At 45.9% G+C, this 24,443-nt stretch overlaps 1 protein-coding gene and 2 long non-coding RNA genes across 6 annotated transcripts in view; all 3 read left to right on the top strand.

Moving 5' to 3' along the window:
• LOC310709587 overlaps positions 1–24,443 on the top strand; it is a 479,424-nt gene that overhangs the window by 245,534 nt on the left and 209,447 nt on the right. The window lies entirely within an intron of this gene.
• Positions 1–24,443, top strand: part of MICAL1 (microtubule associated monooxygenase, calponin and LIM domain containing 1) — a 42,950-nt gene that overhangs the window by 16,891 nt on the left and 1,616 nt on the right. For all 4 annotated transcript variants that reach the window (XM_083510843.1, XM_083510842.1, XM_083510841.1 and 1 more), the window contains 21 exons: positions 1,493–1,700; positions 3,045–3,161; positions 3,746–3,847; positions 5,380–5,535; positions 6,546–6,646; positions 6,855–7,112; positions 8,608–8,723; positions 9,393–9,519; positions 9,939–10,023; positions 12,777–12,924; positions 14,710–14,897; positions 15,168–15,277; positions 15,543–15,593; positions 17,056–17,230; positions 17,504–17,589; positions 17,775–18,405; positions 19,430–19,509; positions 20,885–20,986; positions 22,529–22,622; positions 22,736–22,832; positions 23,777–23,850. In XM_083510843.1, the coding sequence (XP_083366969.1) occupies positions 1,493–1,700; positions 3,045–3,161; positions 3,746–3,847; positions 5,380–5,535; positions 6,546–6,646; positions 6,855–7,112; positions 8,608–8,723; positions 9,393–9,519; positions 9,939–10,023; positions 12,777–12,924; positions 14,710–14,897; positions 15,168–15,277; positions 15,543–15,593; positions 17,056–17,230; positions 17,504–17,589; positions 17,775–18,405; positions 19,430–19,509; positions 20,885–20,986; positions 22,529–22,622; positions 22,736–22,832; positions 23,777–23,850 (3,106 nt within the window). The remainder of the gene's footprint in view (positions 1–1,492; positions 1,701–3,044; positions 3,162–3,745; positions 3,848–5,379; positions 5,536–6,545; positions 6,647–6,854; positions 7,113–8,607; positions 8,724–9,392; positions 9,520–9,938; positions 10,024–12,776; positions 12,925–14,709; positions 14,898–15,167; positions 15,278–15,542; positions 15,594–17,055; positions 17,231–17,503; positions 17,590–17,774; positions 18,406–19,429; positions 19,510–20,884; positions 20,987–22,528; positions 22,623–22,735; positions 22,833–23,776; positions 23,851–24,443) is intronic.
• LOC310710208 lies at positions 11,412–11,713 on the top strand. The gene is made up of 2 exons (XR_014527888.1): positions 11,412–11,528; positions 11,562–11,713. It is a non-coding gene; the product is annotated as an uncharacterized lncRNA (long non-coding RNA).

The raw sequence follows: 24,443 nt of genomic DNA, 5'->3' as shown, positions 1-24,443 counted from the left end.
TTGTCTTCTTGGGAGCGAGCTTCTGTTTCAAAAACACTTGACATCTTCCTAGCACTTAAGCAGCAACAGGTTGTTGCTGGGAAAACGTGACTCTTTGCTGAGCTTGTGGAGCTTTGGGAATGTGAAGTGCTGAACAGTCTGGACTGTGGTTGTGTGAACATCACCACTCATGATGAGTGACTCTTGGCTCCATGTCACTTTGTGACTCTGTACTGTGTCCAGGGATGGCTCCAGGTTTGAGAGTGATGGAGACAAAGGGAACTCTGGAGGGCCTTGCTGGGCTTACTTAGTGGCAGCACAAAGCACTGGATGACAAGGAAGGTGCCCGGAAAATCTCTGAGCCTTTGCTGGGCAGCTAGGGATGGTTGGTTGAATTTCCCACAATGCCCTGACCTGGAACAAAGCTATGCCATCTTGTGGGAGATTGCCATTTGGGGCTAGTCTCGGCTAGGAGCATCAGGCTGAATTTCTTTTTAAGCGGGGGGGGGGGGGGGACGGGACCACTGGCAGGAATGGGGTTGATCTTTGGCAGCTGCCCAAGGATGCTTGGTGCTGGTGTGTGAGTTTCTGCTCTATGGAGCAAGGGCTGCCTTCCTTCCAACCCCATATACGGATTCAAACTGCCTTTGAACGGAGGCTAAGCAGTTCAGCTTGAGGCGATTGCCAAGATAAGCCTTAAACGTACGCTCTGAGAGTAGAGCTCAGACGTATGTAGCAGATCTCGGAATGCCCTGCAAAAATAATGTTTGGATCTGCAGTGACTTGTTGGGGGTGTACAGGCAAGATGAGCAGCATTGGGCCTTAGGTGGTTTGGAGTGTAAACATCTGTTGCAAAAATCTTGGTGGATGTTTAAGAACTTCCTGTATGGCTGGATCTGTTGCAACAAAGCATGATTCAAATTCTGACTGTCCACTCATGTGATTGAACGGCTGCTTTGCTGAAGGAGACTGAGACAAGTCACTCTGTGTGGGTTCGCCAAACTTAAGTTCTGTGCTAAAACAGGTTTTTTTTAAAAAAAAAAAATCCCTGAAGAAGGCGTTTATAGTAGTGAGGGGACAAGACCACGGTAATGGCAAAAAGCAGTTAACTGCAGAGCAGTGGTGTCCAAACTTTCAAAGAGGGCCAGATTTGATGAAGTGAAGGGCCATGAGGGTCAATCAAAGGGCCAACCAAAGTTGTTAACCTTTTTGTAGGATTTGACCCCAGGAAGTAAGCTGCTACAGGGACCAGATTAAACCAACCAGCAGGCTGGATTAGGCTCCTGAATCGGACTGTGGACATGCCTGCTGCTGGGTCTTCCTTTGCCTCTGAAAAGCAGCATTGTGCCCGCCTGCTCTTTTGACACAATGCCAAGCTCACAGTCACTCTTATGGACTGTATGTTACCTGCCTGCTCCAGAGGCTGCGGCCACGGCAGCTTCCAAGTGTAAGCATTGTCTCCTTTATGGCACCATTTTATAAACTTACCACCCGGTGACAATTCTTTTTCCAGTGCCTGATTATTGGGGCAGGCCCTTGCGGCCTCCGCTCGGCGATTGAACTGGCCTTCCTTGGAGCCCATGTGGTGGTGGTGGAGAAGAGAGACTCCTTTTCCCGGAACAATGTGCTGCACCTTTGGCCTTTCAGCATCCAAGACCTGCGGGCTCTGGGAGCGAAGAAATTCTATGGCCACTTCTGCACAGGATCCTTGGATCACATCAGTAAGTAATGCAGAATGGACCAGAGCAGGGAAAGGATCTCCAGCATTATGGAACAGTGGCGAGAAACCAGCATTACCAGCTAATGGGAGCTAGTAGGGGTGGGAGTGGGGAGGATGGAATAATATTAATTAATTAATTAATGGCTTGGTCTAGAAAGCATTTACTGAAAAAGCCATTTAAAAGTGCGTTTAAAGGTCCAGCAACCTTATGTAAACTGAACATTTACTGTAAAATGTAGCATTTCTGCTTTCGAAAGGGCGTTCTCAGGAATTGGTTCTTACTAGATAGCTCAGTCGATGAGGCTTTAATCTCAGGGTTGTGAGTTCGAGCCCCACATGGAGCAAAAAGATTCCTGCATTGCAGGGGGCTGGACTAGTTGACCCTCATGGTCCCTTCCAGCTCTACGATTCTACGGTGTGTCTCATAAGGAGGGATGTGTTTCACTGAGGGAACTGCAGTGGGTACCCAAATTAAACTGTATATCAAGAAAGTAACTGTACATCAAGGTGGTACCAGTTCAGAAAGAACAGCATTGGATCAGTGTTTCAAATAAATTAATAAATTGTGTAAGTAAATAAATCAGTCAAATTGCCAGTGTGGCAGAGGAATTAGCTGACTTTAATTATCATTCCTGTCTTTTGGGCTTTGCTTTCACTTTAACACTACAGTGGTGCCTCGCAAGACGAAATTAATTCGTTCCGTGAGTTTTTTCGTCTTGTGGTTTTTTCCGTCTTGCAAAGCACGGTGTCGGAAAAGTTTTGGAAAAGCTTCAAAAATCACCAAAGTCTTTAAAAACCTCAAAAAAGGCTACCACAAAAAAGGCTATGAGTTGCTCCTCGAAGTCAAGTCGCAACTGTATTAACGGTGTTAAGAAAAAGGAAACAAACTTGCAAGACGTTTTCGTCTTGTGAAGCAAGCCCACAGGGAAAATCGTCTTGCGAAGCAGCTCAAAAAACGCAAAACCCTTTCGTTTTGCGAGTTTTCCGTCTTGCGAGGCATTCGTCTTGCGAGGTACCACTGTATTGGCTTATTGGAGTTTAGCTTGTTGCACACTCTTCCACCCAGTCTGCTTCTAGAAAACACTCCATGGTGCCATATTCATTAACTCTTTGGGACTCAGTATCCCTCTTGTTGAAGCTGGGGAAGGCCATGATTTTCCAATCCCATGACAGGGAAATCATGGAACAGGCTTCTTTCTGAAATTGGAAGAAGAGGCGGCTGGAAGGTGGAGCTGAGGTTTAAGGCAGTGCTTGCCTGAGAGCGACTTTGAAATGGGCACAGATGGGCTTGTTTGTTTGTTTAATTGGGCCAGCTCTGCTAATCCTCTCCTTCTCTGTCTTGCAGGCATCCGCCAGCTGCAGCTGATCCTGCTGAAAGTTGCCTTACTCTTGGGGGTTCAGGTTCACATCAATGTGCAGTTTAAGGGGCTCGTTCCACCTGCAGCAAATTCAGATGGACAAGGTAAGAACGACAAAAGTCCTAAGCCTTTGGAGTCCTTAAGGGCAATGCACCAATCCACACCCCTTGTTTCTGCAGGTGAGAAGGTAGCTCAGGACGTCACAGTGAAAAACTGTTTCATGGATGAGTTTCTTTTCTGTTCTGCCTCCACTTTCAAATGTTCATTTCCCCCTTACTTTGCCATAGAAGCAAAACCAGAAAGAAACCAGGCCATCAGACACACCCTGCCAAAAAATGCTCATGGTCTCTCACATCACTCACAACACATGGCTCTGAGACATGTCTTGGTCAAGCTGTTACATTTTCATGGGTGTCCTGTTGGCTACGGGTCCCTCCACAAAGGCAATCCCATCCCATCTCCAAAATTGTGAACAAATGCAGTTCTTGAGTTTCAGACCAGGACATTATGGTGCCCTTAACACATTCCAAGACAGGATTGGGTTGCTTTTGAGACAGAGACCTGCAGTTTCTCCTGATTTGTTCCTGCTTTCTTTATAAATATGCAAGTCTGGGGAAGGGTCTGGTGAATTTGACAGTCTTTGCAGCAGGGATCCTGATGCTATTAATAACATCCTCTGTTATTACAGTCAGTGGCTGGAGAGCCATCCTAAATCCTCCTTCATGTCTTCTGAACCAGTGTGAATTTGACGTCCTCATCTCTGCCGGTGGTGGCAGGTTTGTGCCAGAAGGTAAGCAGCCCTTTAAGACCTCTAGTTAAGGTTGTGGGAGAATTTTACTTCGGGGATTTTTTGATGCTCCAGGTGTCTTATCAACAGCTCCTTAGGCCTCTAATAGCATCTCTCCTCAACACTGGAGGAAACTTGTGCCTCTGGCCTTGTGATGAGCAGGTTCCCCCCTTCCTGTGTACTGAGCACCTCCAGCAGATAGAATAAAGGGCAAAGCTACAAGTTTTCTAGGAACAAACAGGGCAACTCAATGCAGATGCAGTCCAGTTTGTAGATATGGTGCCTAGCCAAGTGAAAGGCCAAAGCATTATTGCAGATTTTGGGGATGGTAGACACTTCCCCAAACCTCAGCTTTTATGACACTCAGAATTCAGGGGAGCCCTGCTTCCTATATTTTTGGTTGTTTGGGGAAATGTTTGTAGAGTATTAATATTTGCCCTGGAATCTGCAAATTGAGTGAAGTAGAGTTAACTGAAATTGCCTCTTTTTGTGTGTGTTTAAATTGATATACTGTTTTTCATTTTGTCACTTGGGGAGTTGGCCTAGAGACCATATGTTTGACACTTAAGGTTTTGGATTCAGGTAGGTAGCCGTGTTGGTCTGACGCAGTCGAAATAAATAAATAAAAAATGTCCAGTAGCACCTTAGAGATCAACTAATTTGGTTCTGGGTATAAGCTTTCATGTGCATGCACACGAAAGCTTTTACTCAGAACCAACTTAGTTGGTCTCTAAGGTGCTACTGGACATTTTTCCCCCCGACTTAAAGTTTTGCTTTCATCTGCTCTGCTTCTCCTGATCTCCCTCAATACCAAATCAAGGGCTCCTCAGGAGGGCTTTAGGTGCATCGGCAAGAGCAGCTGCCCAGCCTACCACAACGCCAACCATTGATAATAGCTTGGGTCATAAAAAATCTGAAAGGCATCTTGCCTTGGGGCAGGAGAGGAGATGAAAAGCAAAGGGAGAGGGAACATTCTCTGTAGACGCTTTGGCACCAGGAAGCTTGCTCTGGTGGCAGCTTTTACTGGGGCTTGCCCAGACCATTTTCAGAGCTGACCTGCCACTCCACTCCAGCATTTCCTTGCCCCTCTCCTTTCATTTCCCACACCTTTATAGGAGTGCTGCAGTATTTTTCAAGCCCTACCAACAATTCCCCAAACAGAGAGACCCAGTTCGGCTTTTGTGAAATGCTCCCAGCATTTCAGATCATAACAGATGTGTACAATTGCCGTCCTGCCATGGTGCTGAGCTTTCTTGCAACGTTCAATCAGAATTCCTCATGGTGTCACCTTGAGAGCTGGTAAATACCATGCAACTCTTCAGAGATCTTGATATTCAATGGAGCTGGGGCTTGGCGTTTGCTACTCCGCTACTAGAAATAGAGTGGCTAGTCTGGACACTTTTGGGGTGTTACCATATTTCAGATGAGGGAACAGGCCCCATGTTCTGTTCTTCTATCCTCTCCCTAGTTCTTTCACAAACTGCCAACCCTTCCCTTTCCTTCAGGACTAGCGCTCTTTGTGTGTTTATCTCCAGGCTTTAAGCGGAAGGAGACCCGTGGGAAATTGGCCATTGGCATCACCACCAACTTCGTTAATCACCACAGCAGGGCTGAGGTGGAGGTGGCCGAGATCAGCGGAGTGGCTCGCATCTACAACCAGAAATTCTTCCAAAACCTCTACAACAAAACAGGTCTGGGCCGGATGCTTCTTACCTACAGTTAATGACACTTTCCCTTTGTGCCTTCAATAAAATCTATGTCATTCCGTAGTTTGCAGTGAGAGAAAACGGGGAAGCCCACACAGCAAATGGAAAAGGGTCAACCTGTTTCAAATACCTTTTTGACCAGTCCTGGATCCTTGCCATTTTGGATACATTCCAATAGAAGCTGAATAAATTATGTAAATCTGCTTGTTTGGGTAGTTTAACAAATCAGGCTTTCTTGGCATGGGATTTTTGGCAGATAGGATATTTGTTTCCTCAAGTGCCAACTATATAAAGCTCTGAAAGCACAAAGGAAGAGCTCTGTTGGATCAAACCAAAGACCTGCTTTGTCAAAAATCCTGCTTTCTTACAGTGGCCAGCCAGATGCCTTTGGGAAGTCTGCAAACTGATCATGAGGGCAATGGCCGGCCTCCCTGACTGTGGTTCCCCAGCAATTAGTATTCAGAGACACACTGCCTCTGGTCTTGAAAGCAACATGCAGCTATCATGACTAGTAGCTATTGATAGCCTTCCATGAATTTAAATCCATGTAAGCCATCTTACATGTTAATAATAATAATAATAATAATTAATTTATACCCCGTCCATCTGGCTGGGTTTCCCCAGCCACTCTGGGCGGCTTCCAACAGTACATTAAAATACAATAACCTATTAAATATTAAAAGCTTCCCTAAACAGGGCTGTCTTCGGATGTCTTCTAAAAATCTGATAGTACAAAGTACCATGTTGCATCAACAGAAGGCTTTCCTCTTGTGCAATAGAAATTCCCTCCTCTTCTCCCTGCTGTGTGTGTCCTGTGTTCCCCCAAATCTACACCAGAGTGTTGGGGGAACCCCTTGAACAGATTTAGGGGCACAGGGGGAGAAGAGGGCAGAAGAACATGCCTTTGCCCAAGCAGAAGTCCTTGCCTTCGTGTAGTGCTAGGCTGAAAACAGCCCCCAGCCTTTAACCTTCTGCTTGTGTTTGAACAATTATAGGCATTGACTTAGAAAACATTGTCTACTATAAAGACGACACTCATTACTTCGTCATGACAGCCAAGAAGCAGAGCCTGCTGAAAAAAGGAGTTATCTTAAATGTACGTATAGAGACTGAAGCTCCTGCAAGTACCATGTGGGAGGGGATGGCGACCCAAAACCATCTTTTGAATTTACATGCTTTGGAGGTGAAAGATCCTGACAGGCCGAGAGCTGATTGACACACCCATAATCTTGAACTCTGCAACATTCCAACAAGATTTTTTTACTATTGCTATGGAAGATATCTTGGTCTCCATTCATTTCTAGGACAAGTCAGACATAGAGAGCCTGCTGTCTCCAGAGAATGTGAACCAAGAAGCTCTTCTTGCTTACGCCAAGGAAGCTGCCAACTTCTCCACCAATTACCAGCTGCCTGATTTGCAGTTTGCACTGAACCACCGCAGCCGCCCAGATGTTGACATGTTCGACTTCACCTGCATGAGCCGCTCAGACAACGCAGCTCTTGTGCGTGACTGCAACGGCGCCAAGCTGCTCATTGGATTGGTGGGGGACTGCCTGGTGGAGGTACGTGTCCCCATAATGAGACCACAACAAGCATATGGACAGAGTCCTTTTCACAGTGGGAGAGTGGGTGTGGTGGTGCTGCATCTCAACCATCCTTGATTGCAGTTCTCATTCACTTATCTTTCCATATGAACTGACCTACTTGTTCAGAAAAATCACATGGCACACTGCCTTGAGATTGTACTGGTTGAGTGGGGAGCGGGTGGTGCTGTGGTCTAAATCACTGAGCCTCTTGGGCTTGCTGATCGGAAGATTGGCTGCTCAAATCCGTGCAATGGGGTGAGCTCCCGTTGCTCTGTCCCAGCTCCTGCCAACCTAGCAATTCAAAAGCACACCAGTGCAAGTAGATAAATAGGTACCACTGCAGCGGGAAGGTAAACGGCGTTTCCGTGCACTCTGGTTTCTGTCATGGTGTTCCGTTGCGCCAGAAGCGGTTTAGTGATGCCGGCCACATGAGCCAGAAAGCTGTCTGTGGACAAACGCCGACTCCCTTGCCCTGAAAGCAAAATGAGCACTGCAACCTCATAGTTGCCTTTGACTGGACTTAACAGCCCGGGGGTCCTTTGCCTCATGCTGTTTTTTTTATTATTATTTCTGGTTCAGAAGTGGAGAGGGTTTCGTTAAAAGCTTCCTCATCTTAAAAAATTGCTGTCAGTTGGGAAATGTAGGTTTAAACAATTTGTGTGAAGTTTGTTGTAACTGCGTTACATGGGAGCTTTACTTTGGGATTTTTCTGACACTGGCTAAGCTTTCATTCCCATTGATTTCTATGAGTGTTTATAAACTTGCATTACAGTAAATAATGCTGTACTGATTAGAAAAAAAAAACTTTCCTCTTCCATGCGTTGTGATGGGAACCGTTGCAGAAAATGTGTTGAAAGCTGAAATGTTCTTTAAAGGATGGGAGTTAAGCAACCTGCTATCTTGTTTTAAATCTGCATGTTTCTCAGACAGACTGTCTTTCACCTGGACTTAGCAGGGAGCCATGTTACTTGACTATCTGGGCTTGAAGGCAAATCTGCTCCTGGATTTTGTGAGGCGTGAGGCTAACCTTTGGCCGGGGACCATATATATTGGGTTTTTTGTTTGTTTGTCTGTTTTTTAAATAACCCTGCCCTTCTGTTTGTCTAGCTTGGAGGGCTCGTCCAACATCTGGGAAACCTGCTGTCTCTGATCTAGCACTTTATCCTTTGCACTAATTCACTTCACTATGCAGCCCCCTTTATCTGGCAAAACAGAGCTAGCCAGCTGACACTTGGTGTGAGTGGGGAGTGGGCCCCCATTTAATGCAAACGTTTGCCAAAACAACATGCAGCACACAGAGGGGCTGCTGTGAAGTAACCATGACTGCCAGAATCACTCTGGAATCCCAATTTCCTGCTGCGTTTTTGATGCAGCTGAGCTGTTGGCCAACGTCTGCTATATCTCATTGACTCATTTTGCTAAGAGACCCCAAAACATCTCTTTGTTCTTTCTCTCTCTTTTTGTTTCCCAGCCATTCTGGCCTTTGGGCACTGGTGTGGGCAGAGGGTTCCTGGCAGCTTTCGATGCTGCCTGGATGGTGAAAAGATGGGCCTCGGGGATGCCCCCTTTGGATGTGCTGGCTGAGAGGTGAGCACTCTGAGAAGGGGCATTCTCTGCCCACAGTGATGGTGGGGTGACTGGCAATGGTGGTGGTATCTTGAGGTCTATAGATGTTCCAGGTTATGTGTTCAATGTAGGGAGGAGAGATATTGATACAGTGAGCCAGGACTGCCTATTTTGTCTAGAAGTAGTGCTTCAGAGTCTGGGGCAGTTTTCTCCCACTGAACATAGACAGTCTTTTCTGAAGGGTCTTCTGCTTCATGCTCTCTTGTTCAGTCTTTTAGGCCCTAGCCTGGTAGCCATAAGACACCAGGAACTGCACACAGGCAAGTGAGTGAGCTGGCGGAGCCCCTTTCTGTTCTGCTGCCCAACCTCAGGAAGTTCCCAGCATCATCTAGGAGACTGCAGGGCCATGTGTAACTGACCTGGAACATGGAATGGGGGACAGGAATGGGTGTAACTGTCTGATGTAGTGGGAATCTGAGAGCGCAGGAGAACTTGTTGATGCTGCTCACGCCACAGACCCAGGCAAAGGGTGAGGAGGGACTGCTGTGAAGATAAGAAGAGTGAGAGCATGTCAATCTTCCTCTTTTGCCTGAAGGCTCCCGAATGCTGAAGGCTGTGAGTGCCACGTACACAATGTATCTTGGTGCTGAGGGACTAAGAGGGGGGCATTCCTGCTTAATCTCCATGCAGGGAGAGCATATATCAGCAGCTGTCGCAGACCTCACCTGACAACACCAACAAGAACATCAGTCAGTACAGCATTGATCCTACTACGCGGTACCCAAACATCAACCTCCAAGCCATCAAAGCCTCTCAGGTATCGCTATACGTATAGGGTGGTGGTGAAGAACACAATATCTCCTCCTTTTCCTTGTCAGTTTTCTGATGATTCTCTTTGCCTCATTCACTCCTCTTTGCAGCTTTTAAACACTGGCACCATGCCACGTCCCTGAGCCATGTTCCGAAAATAACAGAAATGTATAAGAACGCTGGCATTCGCTGCAATAGGGCTTGGAGAAGAGACTCCCTTGCAAGACGTCCTTTTGTGCTGTTCTGGCACTGAAGGTTGTTCTTTGCTGAGTAATGGGGTGTGGTGTGTTTTCCAAGCTGGGACGCTAAGGGCCACACAGGGATTGTTTGGGCAGCTGCAGACCTGGGGGAATTAGCTGGGTCTTGTTCTGGATCCAAGCTGTGGTCAGTGATAGGAAATAAATAACTGGGTGCACCTGCTTCCAGGTTCGTAATCTGTATGTGACAGGAGAAATTGAAATGGATATGAAGAAAGGAAGAAGTCGTGGCAGCCCCGAGATAGTCAGCAAAGGCAAGTCTGGGTCATGTTCTCCCCTGGCTACTGGTTGCATGGATCCACCTGAAAACCAGTACCAGACCCCTCCACACTTGTTCATACTCGCTGTTCTCTCCCTTTAGATGAATTGGATTTCTCTGCAGCAGATCCTCCTCTTCTGTTTTTCTCTACCCATATGACCTCTCTGCTTGCTTTTCCTTCCCTAGGACTCTGCTTTACCCCCAAGCAGCAAATATCTGGGTCAATATTGCTGTCTCTCAGACTGGGATGTGGAAGAGTGATCCCAAGCATTCACTCTAACAGACTGTTCCTGCTTCTCCATAGACATTACACTGTTGCCTTTGCTAAAAACAAAACAAACCGAGATTCTGTGACAATGAAAGCTGAATAGGGTGGCTTCTTACGTATTAAGAAAATGAAGCAATGTGTATATATTTAGTTGTTTTGCGAGTTCCACTTTTGCTAGTTATGGGCAAGGCACCAATCTACCTCCTGCCCCCCTGAAGTCCAGTTTTAGTCACCTAATCCAGACCCCTGCAATGTAGGAATTACATTGCATCAGGAATCCCTGACCGATGGTCATCCAACCTCTGTTTTAAAACTTCTACCACCTTCCAAGGTAGTCTGTTCCACTGTTGAACAGCTCTAACCCTACAGACATTGCTGACACATTTTTCAAACCTTCCTTTGTCTCCATAAAGGCTAGAAATGTCCTGTTTTGAAATAATGATGTTTGAGATTCTGGAGATACTCAGTTCTGCATGTGCAGAATCCACACCGCTCTGCACATAGATTAAACATAAAATTGGGAGAGATTCAGTTGAGTCTGGAACAAGAGACCCACTGCCTGCAGCATCCCAGACAGATGTTTGTCTGGCTTTGCTCAATGGTCTGTAATTTGCAAAATAGTCTCTGAAGGCAGATTTTCTTAGCAGAGAGGAATCAGTGTTAAGGCTGACTACTTTCAAGTGTTCTGGCATAGTGCATAGAGTCCACAAGTCAATGTCAACAGATTGTTACTAGTATATAGGAGACCCTTTTTTTTTTTGCTGAGTTTTTGTTCTCTGATCTCAGTCCTTTTTGCAATTATTTTTCTCCCTCCACCCATTCTCTATGGTTCCACTTCTGGAAGTGCTTCAAATGTGTTACCCCAGAAGAAAACTGGTTCAGGATATTCCTTTCGGGGGGGGGGGGGAATTCCCAGTAATACACCTGCATTTTGGGCAATATTCCCATGATCCACAAGCACACAGCATACACCTTAGTAATAGAATAGCAGAATCTAGTTGTCTTAATAGGGTTGAGGAAACTTTGGTCTGTTATAGTCAGCCAGCCAGTTGACTCTGGACTGTAACTTGGTTAGCAACATGGCTGGCTTGTCTTGGGGCTGGTTTGCCTGTTGGTTGGCAAGAAGCCCAGAACTAAGGCCTTGCCATATTTTGGCCTCACTGCAGGCATGCCAAGGTCCCCTGGAGAAAGATGGTCCAAATCTTTCCACAGTGAAATTCCCTTTTATTCTGGTTTTATTTTTTTATGTTTAATCTTTTATTCAGGTGTAAACTTGGGTGTAAAAACCTCTGCCTCCCAACAAACTAACAATGCTGAAACATTTCTGCCTACTGCATAGGCACCCTCTATTCATCTCCCAGGAGAAAAACACACATTTGTCACAATCTCTCACTCCCAAACTATCACTTCTGTGGGGGGGAAATCCCCTGCTGCCCAGTTCTTAAACAATGGCGAGGGTGTTTATCTATTACATTTTGCTCCAGCTGTAGCATTTTCCTTTCCAGCTTTCTATGAAATAAACTAAAAATGCCTCAGAGCGCTCTGCATTTCTTGAACTGTTTTTCTGCCTTCTCTTACGTGTGTGCGCACATTTCTCTGTCCCTCTGGCTCCCCCTTCCCTCTTTAAATTACAGCTCTCTTGTTTCTTCTCTGTGTTTTCTCATATTTCCTCCCACACTGTCATTGTTTTCCATAGCCCAGTCTGTTCCCCTTGGCCTTGCTCTGCTTATGGAATAGCCCTTGTGATGGTTAGCAAATAACTGTGTGTTTTGGGAGGTGGAGAGATAATGTGACCTGCCCGTTCACTGTCACCCTGGTTAGAAATGGAGTGCTAGCTACTAGGAAGACTTCTCTGATTCACTTCCACTCAGCTTTTAGGCTGTGCGTTGATGGATTCCAAGCTAAGGATGTTGTTACAAATCTATTGCATGCTGATGTGTAAATCAGCGGTGCAGATGATGGCAATGTGATTGTTGTGGGTTCCTGTGTGGCATCAGAGTAGGGTCAGTGGTGCCAGGTTAGTTTTTGATGGAAGCAAAGTATACTTTGGTGGTGGTTCTTCCTATCACAACAGAGCTGTGGTTTAGGCAAAGCAGTCACATTTTGTCAGCATAAAAGCTGGCTGAAGCTCCCTATTTAGCTGGACTTGGAGTACAGCAGTCTGCCCTAATCCTAAAGTAGCACATACACAGTCTCATCTCTGTTGGTAGCTATGTGTTAGGCTTTTCCCCTTTTCCGAGCTCTGATGGAGGTACTGGACTGCCCATCCATCAGTCATCTGATGCCATCAAGACATCAGAAGATTAGAGTTGGCCCCTGGGGGAGGGGGCGGAAGAAGATTGGGCCGAAAGGTTCCCAATACCTGCTTGTCACTAGGTACATCTTGGGAACTGGACCAAGTGGCCCTCTTTCATGTACCCTTAGCTTGGTTTGCTCTTTCTCTCTCTCCCTTCCATCATCCTTCATCCACCCTTCTCCAGATTCCAACAGAGCCTATGAGGAGCTGCTTAGCTGGTGTCAAACTAATACAGCAAATTATCGTGGCATCAAGGTAGAAGACTTCACATCCTCCTGGAAAAGTGGCCTGGCCCTGTGTGCCCTCATACATCACTTCCGACCAGATCTTCTGTGAGTGAGCCTTGCCGGAGGGAGGGAATGCTTGTAGGCACATTAGAGGCAAACTTTATAAAGGCATAACGATTAGCTATTGCTGTACCGCTCAGGAAACGCTACTTCAGAGTGATTATACTGTCCATTTGTAGAAAAATATATTTTAAATTTGTTGTGCAGGTCAACTTATTCTGTGGCTAAGTGCTTTTTTTTCTAAATCACACACACATTCAGCAAACTGTGTATCCCAAAGGCCTAAATTAAGGGCTAGTCCATATATGCCTTTATTTCTTAATTCTTTATAACACAGCTGAAAGTGTGAATGGACTGCAGTGAAATGTCTTATGTACAAAGTGATATGCAGAGATTTGCAAGAAGTTTGATCTGTGGTGGCTCACAGACATGCAAGTTGCCATTTGATGCTGGGATAGAAGCTGTGTGTGTGAGCCACAGATCTAGTCAGCCTAGAGATCTCCATTACTGACCTGGTGATTTGTTCCATTTTGGGAAGCTCAGCATCTATCCCCCTCTAGAAATCACCACATGGTGCTGCTGCCTTTGTGTTGTGAGTGGAACTCTCCTACTCTATATAGTTCTACTTCAGAAAAGCAGAGCTGAACGCTTCCATCCTAGCCTTCCTTTGTGTTGGAGGTTCAGAACCAAGGGGAGTCCACTGAGCCTCAGATGTCAGGGTCAAGCTAGGCCAGGCATGGGAAGACCTTGTGGCCTGCAGGTAGCTTTTGCCTTGCTGATCTAGAGAGGTACCAATTCTCAAGCCTCTTCCCCACAGCAACCATCCTTTCTTCCCTCCCTCTTACCAGTCACGGAGAAAGAGAGGGTGGCCATAAAGGCAGATGTGACTTGATGGAGAACCTCAGGCCCAGGAGCCAAACACATCTCTCCAGCTCTCTCCTGTGGGACTTTCCCCACATGACATCCTTTATTTTGCACCTCCTTGAGTCCCTGTGCCTGGCTGGGATGTGTCTTGAGATCCGATCAGGCCTCTTACTTGCCTGGATGGAGGAGAGGGAGGGAGCTGCAGGTGTGAAGAAACCAGCTACTGTACAAAGATAGAATTTACACTAATTGCTCTACCCACTTTTCATAGAATCATAGAATCATAGAGTTGGAAGAGACCACAAGGGCCATCGAGTCCAACCCCCTGCCAAGCAGGAAACAAAAAAAAAAAAAAAAAAAGTCTCCCTGCCTGCCACTGCCATGGGACACTTACCCAAGGCTGTGGGAAGGGAGTGTGGTCTTCAGTCTGAAATAGGTGCCCCACCCCACCACAAAGCAGTCTCTGCGTGTTTCTCAATTCCTAGAGGGTGTTTCAGGGGGTTGATGGCCACAAAGCCACAGACTCCCCAACCTGGGAGTCTGTTGCTTCACAGTCTTGCCTGCCAGATAGGATGGCAGCGACATTTCATTTGCCTGTTTTTGATGATCAAGAGAAGCAGGGAGTCCTCCTGTCCTTGCATAGTGAAATGAGATGGGAGCAAGGTTGTTAAAACAGGGGTGGGAGGATTGCTGGCTGACATCCCATTACTGGAAGCAGTGCTGTGTGTGGTTTTCCTGTTTTGTTTAAAGTGAAACATAATTTGTATGACTGCCTCCTGGTGCCCAGTAATACACATGGCAGCCGCTTCACACAAGCCAGCTTGTCATGAGCTGGGAGTTGTTTTGCTATCGTTTTTAAAGAAACTGTCACACACTTCACCTTCTGCTTCAGGTGTCTGGTTAAAGTTTCTCTCAGTCTGGGCTAAGTCCTGTCAGTCACCTTGACTTTGTATCTTCCTTCTCTAGAGACGTCAACGCACTCAACCAGAACGACCCCATTGGGAACAACCAGCTGGCCTTAGACGTGGCAGAGCAAGAGCTAGGGATCCCTCCGGTCCTCTCCAGCACTGAAATGGCTTCGATGTCTGAACATCAGAGGCTTGGCTTGATCACCTACCTGAGCCAGTTTTATGATGCCTTCAAGAGCTCTCCAGGTAGGGAGTCCCAAGGAACCCAGTCCTGGGGATTTTCCTACAAGGGAAGCCTCACAAGGGGAGTGGGGAACCTTGTTTCCAGGCCTCTCTGCCTGGTCCTTGGGGACTCTTCCCAGGTTCAATTCCAGGTTCAATCTGCAGCATCTCCAGGTAGTTCGGGGACCCCTGGGAAGCTGCTGCCACAGTCATTGTAGACAGTAGAGTACTGAGCTAGATGGACTAGTATCTGGCAGCTTCCCAAGTTCCTAAACACTGCATTCTCTCTTCCAGAACCAGAAGAGAAAAGTTCGATGATTCTGTCAACACGTGGTACCAAGGGAGCGATCCTCTTCCTCAGCAAGCTTCAGAAAAGTCTCTCTCTCTCACGTAAACGTGCCCTGGTGAGTCTCTCTCCACAGCCATTGCTAGCCCATCACCAGACATTCCCAGCAGTGTGTTTGTTTGTGCCTTATGTGCTGGCTAGTGGCCTTTTGGCAGCTGGTATGATCTCTTCCCAGATCACTTTAGCTCTCCCCATTTTCAGATGTCCCTAGTAAGAAGCACAGGACGGGGGGCTGGCAGTGGGGGTTACGTTTATTGCAGGAGCAAAGTGTCTTTGGCCTTCTGTCTTTTCTGCTGCTCCAAAGTCATAATTTTCGATTGCAGGAGAGCTCTGCAATGGATGACCAAGCCAAAAAGACCAAGCAAGAGGCTGGGGTAAGTTCTTCCGTCATCGCACTTAGGGGTTCATCTGGTACTAGACAAGTTTTAGAGGATGTCATATGTGATGATTCCACATGGAAGGTACTGGCTTGAAAAAATGAACATGAAATCTGCATGTGGATCATTGTATACCAAACTCCTGTGGTATTTCACTGCCTGCGGGAAGCTTTAGCCATCTGCAGTTTCCCATTGCATGAATATACGGTGGGGAGGGGAACTCTTTTGAGTGCAGCATCTTCACACATTATGGTTACATTTTGGTTTTCCTGTGAATTTCTACATGGAAATGCCTTCATTGCAGGAATCTGGTTATGTGTGAAGTTAACATTAGATATGTCTGGGTCCAGAGTAGTGTTGGGAATGGAAATTCATTGCTTCTGAAAATTCATTGCTTCTGAAAAATTCCATTTTTTAATCCAGTGTGTATTTCAGGGAGTTTCATTTAAGGAAACTCCATAACCCTCCTTATTTGAGTCATTGCTATTGACTCTGTAGATTTTCTGACCTTTTAACACATGATGGGAAATCCAGTGCATGCAGTTTATTGACTGCAACTGCCAGATAACTAATATAACTTTAAGACTGCAGTTCAAAGACTGATCCCGAGGGTCAAATTCCGCCTGTGAAAATTGGAACTCAAATGTCATTTGGGAAATCCCACCCTGCCTCAGTTCCAATTTGAACTTTGCTGTGGCCCACCACAAAATTTATTTTTAAGTGCTCAAAAAAATATTGATTTCCTCCCTTTTCACACAAAACGTTGCACCAGAATTCTGGCTGGTAGGATACACTGGAGGCAAATAACAGTTGCGAGGAGGTTGGATGCTGCCTATGAAGGCTGACCACTTGCCCACACTCAGGGCGGCTGCTAAATGTTCCTCCCTGTATCAGGCTGCAGGCTGCTAGCTCTCATGCATAAGCCAAGCTGAAACAGCTGTTAGGCCTGGAAGAAGCCAGATGTCACTGGGCAAAAAACGAAGATTTTTATTGCATTCATGTGCTTCAGTTACATACTGGCAGAGAGCCTGGCAGCTCTCTTCTCTCGAGACTCAAACCCGCCCTTCCTCTTATCTGACGGAAAGGAACGACTTGCTGGACCTTGTAGCCATTGTCTTGTTGAGGCTGTTTTCTTGGCGGAAGACATTGGAATGTAACTTGTAATGCTGCCTGATACGTTTATCTCACTCGGGATGGAGTGAGGTCATCGCCAAATGTCGGAGGCAGAGAGCCCAGAGGGCTGTTACCATTACCAGGGGTGGGGGACCAGCGGCTCTCCCAGATGTTGTTGGATTACAACTCCCATCATCCCAGCAGGAGCTCAGGGATCATGAGAGTTGTAGTCCAGCAACTTGTGGATATTTGTTAATGTGTCTCATTGGGTTGAACCATGTATTTTGAAACCAAAGCACAAGATGACTTGGAACGTTTGGTCCTAAAGGTGTTGGTCTTTTGGCAGAGCCCTGTCACCTCCTCAGTGAGGAGCAGCGATGCCTGCTATTTCTGCGGAGATCGTGTGTACATCCTGGAGCGAGTCAGCGCGGAGGGATGCTTCTTCCACCGTGGCTGTTTCAAGTGTCGCCGCTGCAAGACGACACTGCGCCTGGGGGACTACGCCTTCAATGAAGATGACGGTGAGTGGAGTTGAGAAGACGTAGTTGCTTAGCCTGAATGGCACAGCCGTCAGTGCAGACGGGGGCATTGATTTCTCTGAAATCCAAACTGGCTGCCTTTCTTTGCATTGTGTCTCTACTTCCTGCAAGTGCATATCAAGATTCATTTGCGCCATTTGCTTTTATTCTCCTTCAGGTATCTGAATCTGCCCTGGCAGTCATGTTTATTGGCAAGTCAGGTGAATGCAAGCAACATACCCTACCTGATTATGGCTGTCTTGATTTTACTCCTAGGTAATTTCTACTGCATGCTGCACTGTCCTACCTCCGAGGACATAACTACACCCAGCAGCACAACCTCTGTCAGAGCAGCACGTAAGGTGAGTGGGATGGATGCCTTTTCAGAATTGGAGGCATTTGGTGCTGACTAGCAAGGCAGCTCCCTAGCTGATAATTAACCTAGTAACTCTGTCCAGTAGCGTATTCCATGTTACTTCCTGTCACGCTCATGGGCGACAGCCTTGCAACTTGCTTGCTTGGAAAACCGGCTTTTTTGTCTCCCTAGGATTCCTCCAAACTCCTCATTCCTTCAGACAAAGGCATTCTGGACTTGGCTGCCGAGGACAATAAGATGGAAAAGGGTCCATATCAACCACGCCTGGATGAGAACCTGCTGTCTTTCGAAGATCAGCTGCCTACAGAACTTCATAAATCAGCTGCTGAAGGCCACAGCTTACTCCCAGCCAGAGTAAATGGAGGCTCTTGTACTATGAACTCATCCTGGCATCCACATCGTCAACCATTAGTGGAGGTGGACAAGAAGTTGGCGGACTCTGTTTCTGAGGCTGGTTTAACTTCAGAGGTTGTAGGTGAAGGCAGAGATGGAAACAAGGCCAGTCCAAAAAGAGAGAGACTTGAACCAGAAAACTGGACTGGCAGCCAGTCCCAAGAAGAGACACGTGACAGCCTGGTGACAGGAATTCAAGGAACTGATACAGATCCTTTTCTTTCTGGAAAGGTGCCAACTGCTCAGAGCTCCAAACTAGAACAGAAGGAGTGTGGAAATCTCCCAAAGAAAAAGATTTGCTTGTCAGCCCTGGAAAAGCTTGAGTTATCCCGACTGAGTCCAATATCAGCCTCATTTCACTTTCCAGATATGAAAATAGAAGAACCCAGCTTCAGCACCATCTCAGAAGGTTGTTTTATTTATATATCATATGCCTTATCCAAAAAGTTTGGGGCAGACCATAAACATGGGAGGAAACCTCACCAAAACAGAACAACATCCGAGCCATTGAAATGGCTCCCCCACCTTTGATTTTAAACCTAAGTGTCAAAGGCCATGCTCAGCTGTCACCATGTGCTCTTTCCTGTACAGCTGCATATGGCTTCAGGGCTTCCTGAGTAGCATATCCATTTGTGTGTGCTGTGCGATGTTCATCCTGCTCACATGGGTTTTCTCCACCGTGCAATCCCATATTAAAACACATTATTCTTTGTGACATTGAAGATTTAGCTTGTTGCTTCTGAAACGGAAGCATTTGGGATGTTAGCAGATCAGAGTTGCCTTCATTGTGGCCCAGAGAGCTGTTTACTCTGGTCCACTTCCATGGTAGTGTCTTCTAATAAACCCTCATCCTTTAAGATGAGGTGGTTTAAGTAGGTGGTGGCGGCAGCATCAGCAGCATTCTCCATATTGCCTGCTTAATCGAACTCACATAGCTTGCCAGACCCATTTCTGTTCTTCGACATGGGAGTTAACCCTCCCATATTGTGCTTTCCTGTTATCTTTCTTAACCTTTGTCCTCTTTCTGGAGACCATAAAACAGGAAGCACGTGCCCTGTTCTGTTAATGCTTCATAAATGTTTAAGGGCTATAGTACCAGCATCCACTGGCCTCTATGGAACAGTTTTGTTTTGGGTCTCGGATCACTGCAGTACTAACTGGTGATGAGGAATTTCATTGTTAGCAGCGTTGGGCCCAGATTTTGATTGGTACAGAAGTAATTCTACTTTCACTGTCCGTAGAAAAGAAGTGAACATAGCATCAATGTGCCTGCTTCCCCACTTCATTATATAAAACCAGTTCTTCTCTTGGATATCTCTAGCTATAAAAGAAAGCTTCACTCCACCCCCAGCCCACAAATCACCCTTTAATTTATGGCGTCATTCCACAAGTCACTGGAATGAAATATTTTTCTCTTGTCCTTTTTTTGACAGATTCTCTGGAGATTGACAGTGACAGTGAAGAGGAAGAAGAGGAGGAAGAAACAATGAGCCAAGATCTTGCAGCATATATTGTGAGTGTAGAAGCCCAAACTTCAATTCCACCACAGCAGACAAGCACGACTCAAACCACTTTCAGGACCATTTTCAGTAACTCAGGAGGGCTGTGTTATCATCACGACATCCAAACATAGCAAAACTGGGATAGCTCAGTTGGTAGAGCATAAGACTTTTAATCTCAGTGCCCTGGGTTCGAGCCCTGTGTTGGGCAAGATTCCTGCTTTGAAGGGATTGGACTAGATCACCCTTGTGGTCCTTTCCAACTTCAATTCTCTGCTTTTAACAGCAGGAAAGCATTTTCTTTCGGTTTTTCACATAATCTCTTCAGCAAATCATGGGATTCCTCTCACCACCGCATCTCTCATAACCCTTCTGTTAACTCTACTTCTTTTTCTCTTCCCTCTCCAAAAAAACCCACTTTTCTCCCTCTCTGTAGCTCCTTTTTTGTTGTTTTCTGATTCAACAGGCTCACCTTCTCTCTTCTTTTTCTGTCTCTAGCCTGTTAATTTTTGTGTTTATATATTTTTTTAAAAATCTGCATCCCATCATTTGCTCTTCTCCCCCTATACTGTCACAAGTTTCTCCGCATCTGTTACCCCCTTCTCTTTCCTTACCCTACAGGTTTCTCTGTATACCCCCATCTTCATTCTCCTTTTCTTCCCCACACCCCTCCCATTGCCCCATCTCCTCCATCTCACTGGCAACAGGCCACAAGTCTTTCATACTCCCAGCACTTCACATCAACAAAGGGAGTCTCAGAAGTAGTTGGCCAAGTGGTGTGGCTGGTTGGAAGCTCCAGTAGGCACCTTGTTATCCATGGAGCTCCTCCCTATCCACAGTTTGCATGGGTGGTGCTAGGCCCTAAATTTATGACACACGATCTGGAAAAGGACCACAGATGAATATTTGGAATTCCCCCTCAAGGGGGCTGCAATTGGCTTGGGGGTCTGTAAGAATAGCAGCAGACATCCGTGTTCTGAAAGGATGACTAACAAGAACCTCACAAAGCCCTGAAGACAACCCTCTCCGTTGTGCATTCTGGGCATGGTCCTGTCTACACAACAAGTTTTGACTGGAGAGTGAGTCACTCTGTCAAGACTTCTTGCAGCTGCAGGGTAGGCCAGCTGCAGGGTAGGCCAGACTCTGAGCATTAAGTTGCTCTCGATTTTGCGATAACAATTCACTCGTCTTTTCCCCAGTGATGTCACACCAGGCACCTTGGGCTTATGTATTTATTTTTGTACCTTCTTGTAAAGGGGCTGGGTCACTGTTGGTTATAGCTGGAAAGTATGCAGTAGCCTAGCCCTAAACTGTGGCTGCAGTTTAGATGGCGGACAGCGGCTTTTAAAAACATCTCATTTGATTCTTGCTTGTGTGTTGCGGCTGCAGCATTTCCTGAGCTTCACTGAAGAACCTCAGTATCCAACGTGGAAGAAGACACTGATGCGACGAGCCAAAGAGGCGCAAATGAAAAGGTTCTGCAAAGCGCAGGTAATACTTGCATGCTCCGCTGGTGGACGGGCATTGATACTTTTACAGGGATCGTCCCAGTGAGGAATGGGGCTGCAGAAATTAAGGGTGGAAGCTTCAGATACCTTGCAGCCTGCTATTTCACATCTCAGGCCCCGAGGCCGTTAGGTGTCTCTAGAGATTCTCCCTGTTACTATAAACAGTTGCACACTTTATGTGGTGAATGTTTGCTTGCATATATCCAAGCTTTACTACCATTTCCCAGAGAAAATTCATTATGTAGACATCTAGCTGTTCCAGGAAGGGTTTCCAGCACACGAATGCTTAAAGATTCACTTGGGGTGGGGAATCACCCTTGTTGTGTTTGCTGCATAAAATGGGGAGCTGCCCTACACCAGGACTAATGATATGTGACTGTTGACCTATATAAAAAGTATTATTTAATGGATTTCTAATATGCCCTTTAGGATGGATACACACCCACACACCCACCCCTTCCAAGCTGGATTGCAACAAATGAACGAATGACTAAAAAACAGTGTTCACTTCTAATGTGAAATAGCCCATATCCACTGACTTGATAGTACCAGTTCCTGGCTTTAGTATCACCTGTGCACCACCTATTTTCTCCACTTTGGAGCCCTCTTCCTGTTAATTTAGATGTAAACTCTCACTTAGCTTCTTCCTCTTGTACCCTAGTTGCTCCCACTGTTAATGCCCCACCCCATATAAGTAGGTTAGGCTTCCTGAAACTGGAATGTGATGCACTTCAGAACATTGGGAGGATAACTCCCATAAGTCCCAGCCCCAGAAGATTGGACCAGGTTCTTAATTAATCTTTATACCATTTTACTGGTTTTTATGTTGTATTTTTTCATACCGCTTAGAGATGTTAAAATAGGGCCGAGGTTTAGAAATGCTTTTAATAAATAAAACACCTCAAGCAGACCTGCTTCTGGAAGGGTGTATATAACTACTGTGTACTGTATATATACAGTTGAAGCTCGCAGGTGCAGGATGTTTGGGTTACGTGGAAATGGTGTGCTGCTTCCTGTGCCAAAACACCGTCTGTGTGAAGCCCTAGGTTGACTATTTTGCTCATTCAACTAAATGGTATAAAGTATTTCAAAATTTAATTTATAGAACTGTATGAGCGTGATGATTATAATAGTTATAAATCCTTTGTGAGTTATTTCACAACAGTTGATAGGTTCTAAACTGTTGCAAATGGTGCGCACATATAAAGTTAATGGCAGAAATATTCAAGAGACTGTAAAATGACTAAATTACACTTATAGTCTTAAGTAGCCTGTACATCCAGAGTTTCAGGTGCAGGAGGGATTGGATCATGCCCTTAGATTTTTAATGATGTAACACACGGGCATTTTTTGCTTCACAGACAATCATAAACACTGCCAGGTTTTGCCAAAAAGTGTACTACTACCCTATAAGAGTTCCTGCCAGCTATTCTGGGAAGCTATCCACCCGTGCTTGGGTTCCTCTTCATTACACTTTGAAATGCTTTCTTGATTTGACCAACTCTTTATTGCTTGGGCATTCCAGTCAATCCAGAGGAGGCTGGAAGAGATTGAAGTGACTTTCCGAGAGCTTGAACAACAGGGCATAGAGCTGGAGCGATCTCTGCGGGAAGAGAGAGGTAAGAGCCTGGGCTTCTGCCAAGAGAGATGGGGGTGAGGCTGCAGCCTATGGATAATACATGCAATGGCAGCTGTACTCCAGGGATAACTTCTTCCCTCCTTTATCCTCCAGGAACAGACGCTGAACTAAAACAATGGATGAACCAGCTGCTTTCCCTGGTCCAAAAGAAGAACAGCCTGATGTGTGAGGAGTCTGACCTCATGATTGCGTAAGAGACCCAGCCTCTCATAGTTTTGAGACCTGGTACTCATGTCAGTTCTGATCACAGGGGAATTGGTACAGCACTGCTCCTTCCTGTACTATCACATGTAGTGCTCAGTTTTTCTTGATACCCCAGTGGCATTCTTCTGGTTCCTGCGCTACCTTGAATGCCGTTAACAACCCAACCTAGTTCATATTCAGAGTGCTGGAAGATGGTGTGTCACACAGACAGCATGAATAGAACTACTGTGCCAGTCAAGGGTGGGGAAGGGAGGTGAAGGGGTTTAGAGTTGCTCTTGGACTTACTAGCAGATCTTAGTCCCCTAAGCCATTTTAAAAAGTCGTTTTTGTCCCCTTTCCTTGCTTGGTTTCAAACAGCTAGCTCATTTGAAACAAAACACACACAGCTGGCAGAATGTGACATACACCAGCCTTTCATTGGACTACAGCTCCCATCATCCCTGTCCACTGGCCACATGAGCTGGGGCTGATGGGAGCTTGAGTCCAGCAACATCTGGGAGGCTGATGCAGACCAGCAGTGGGAATTCTGAGAATGAACCCATGCAAAGTTGGCACTGGACCAGACCTTATGTTGAAAGTCTGCCATGTGTATATAGAAGAACTACTCCCCTGGTAATGTTCTGTAGATAGAAAGGCCTCTGTAAACTGCAGAAGTATTGGCTATCTCTGGGAGAACAGGACCTTTCCCTGGGAAGCTCCAGTTAGACAAGGCAGACATGCCTTATTCATTACTACTTTAACTCCTGCCCAATAGTCTGTTCTTAATGAGGCTTAAAGTATATGGATATTTGAGCTGACAGTATACAGAGGACTGTTACTAACAAAGGGAGAATCAATTGGAAGACTTCTCAAGAGTGGATCTTGTATACTATCATGAGCTTCTCAATTATAAATGACCAAAGTTCTCAGTTGTTATTTTTTACCCCATAGGGTGCAAGAGCTGAAACTAGAGGAACAGCAGTGCCAACTGGATCATGAGCTGCGCCAATACGATAATATGGATGGTAAGAGAGAGTATAAGGGGTCCAGGTTTATACTAGGAAATGCAGAGAAACCCAAGAAATGCTTGCCAAGCTAAGTGGGAGCATATTTTTATTCATTCACAGAATTGATTACTGTAAATCAATTGATTGAATGAGGGGAGGAAAAGGTCATTTAGGATGGATACACGAAGCAGAAGCTTGCTACCCTGCTATTTACTATATCTGATTCCTGGGCTTTAAGGGAGTTGGCAAAGGAACCCAAGTTAATGAACTCTGGCATCTTATATGTACCTGCTTCTAATGGAAAACCTGTGTACCATTGCAGACAGCAGTGCATGCGATTCCTGCCCACCCCCTGCTAACTTAGCATGGATTAATTATTCAAACTTTGAACCAGCTCCTTTGTTCTCATGATCTGTTGTTAGGGTTAGATATTTTCATTGTGTGTATAGAATGTTTCTAAATACGCACTGGTGATGGAGAAGACGGGGTATGTGGATTAATTTGTCCTAAACAGAATGCAATTCTGGGAATGTCATAATGGAGACAAGCTGTCTGCCTGATTTCACTTAACTGCTGAGAAGAATTAAATATACAGCCGCTAAACAGAGATT

This window comes from Podarcis liolepis, assembly GCF_965112155.1.
Source record: "Podarcis liolepis genome assembly, chromosome: 6".
In the NCBI taxonomy this organism is placed as follows: Eukaryota; Metazoa; Chordata; class Lepidosauria; order Squamata; family Lacertidae; genus Podarcis; species Podarcis liolepis.
The sequence above is the reverse complement of the archived record's forward strand: the minus strand, read 5'-3'. Positions and strand labels throughout refer to the sequence as shown.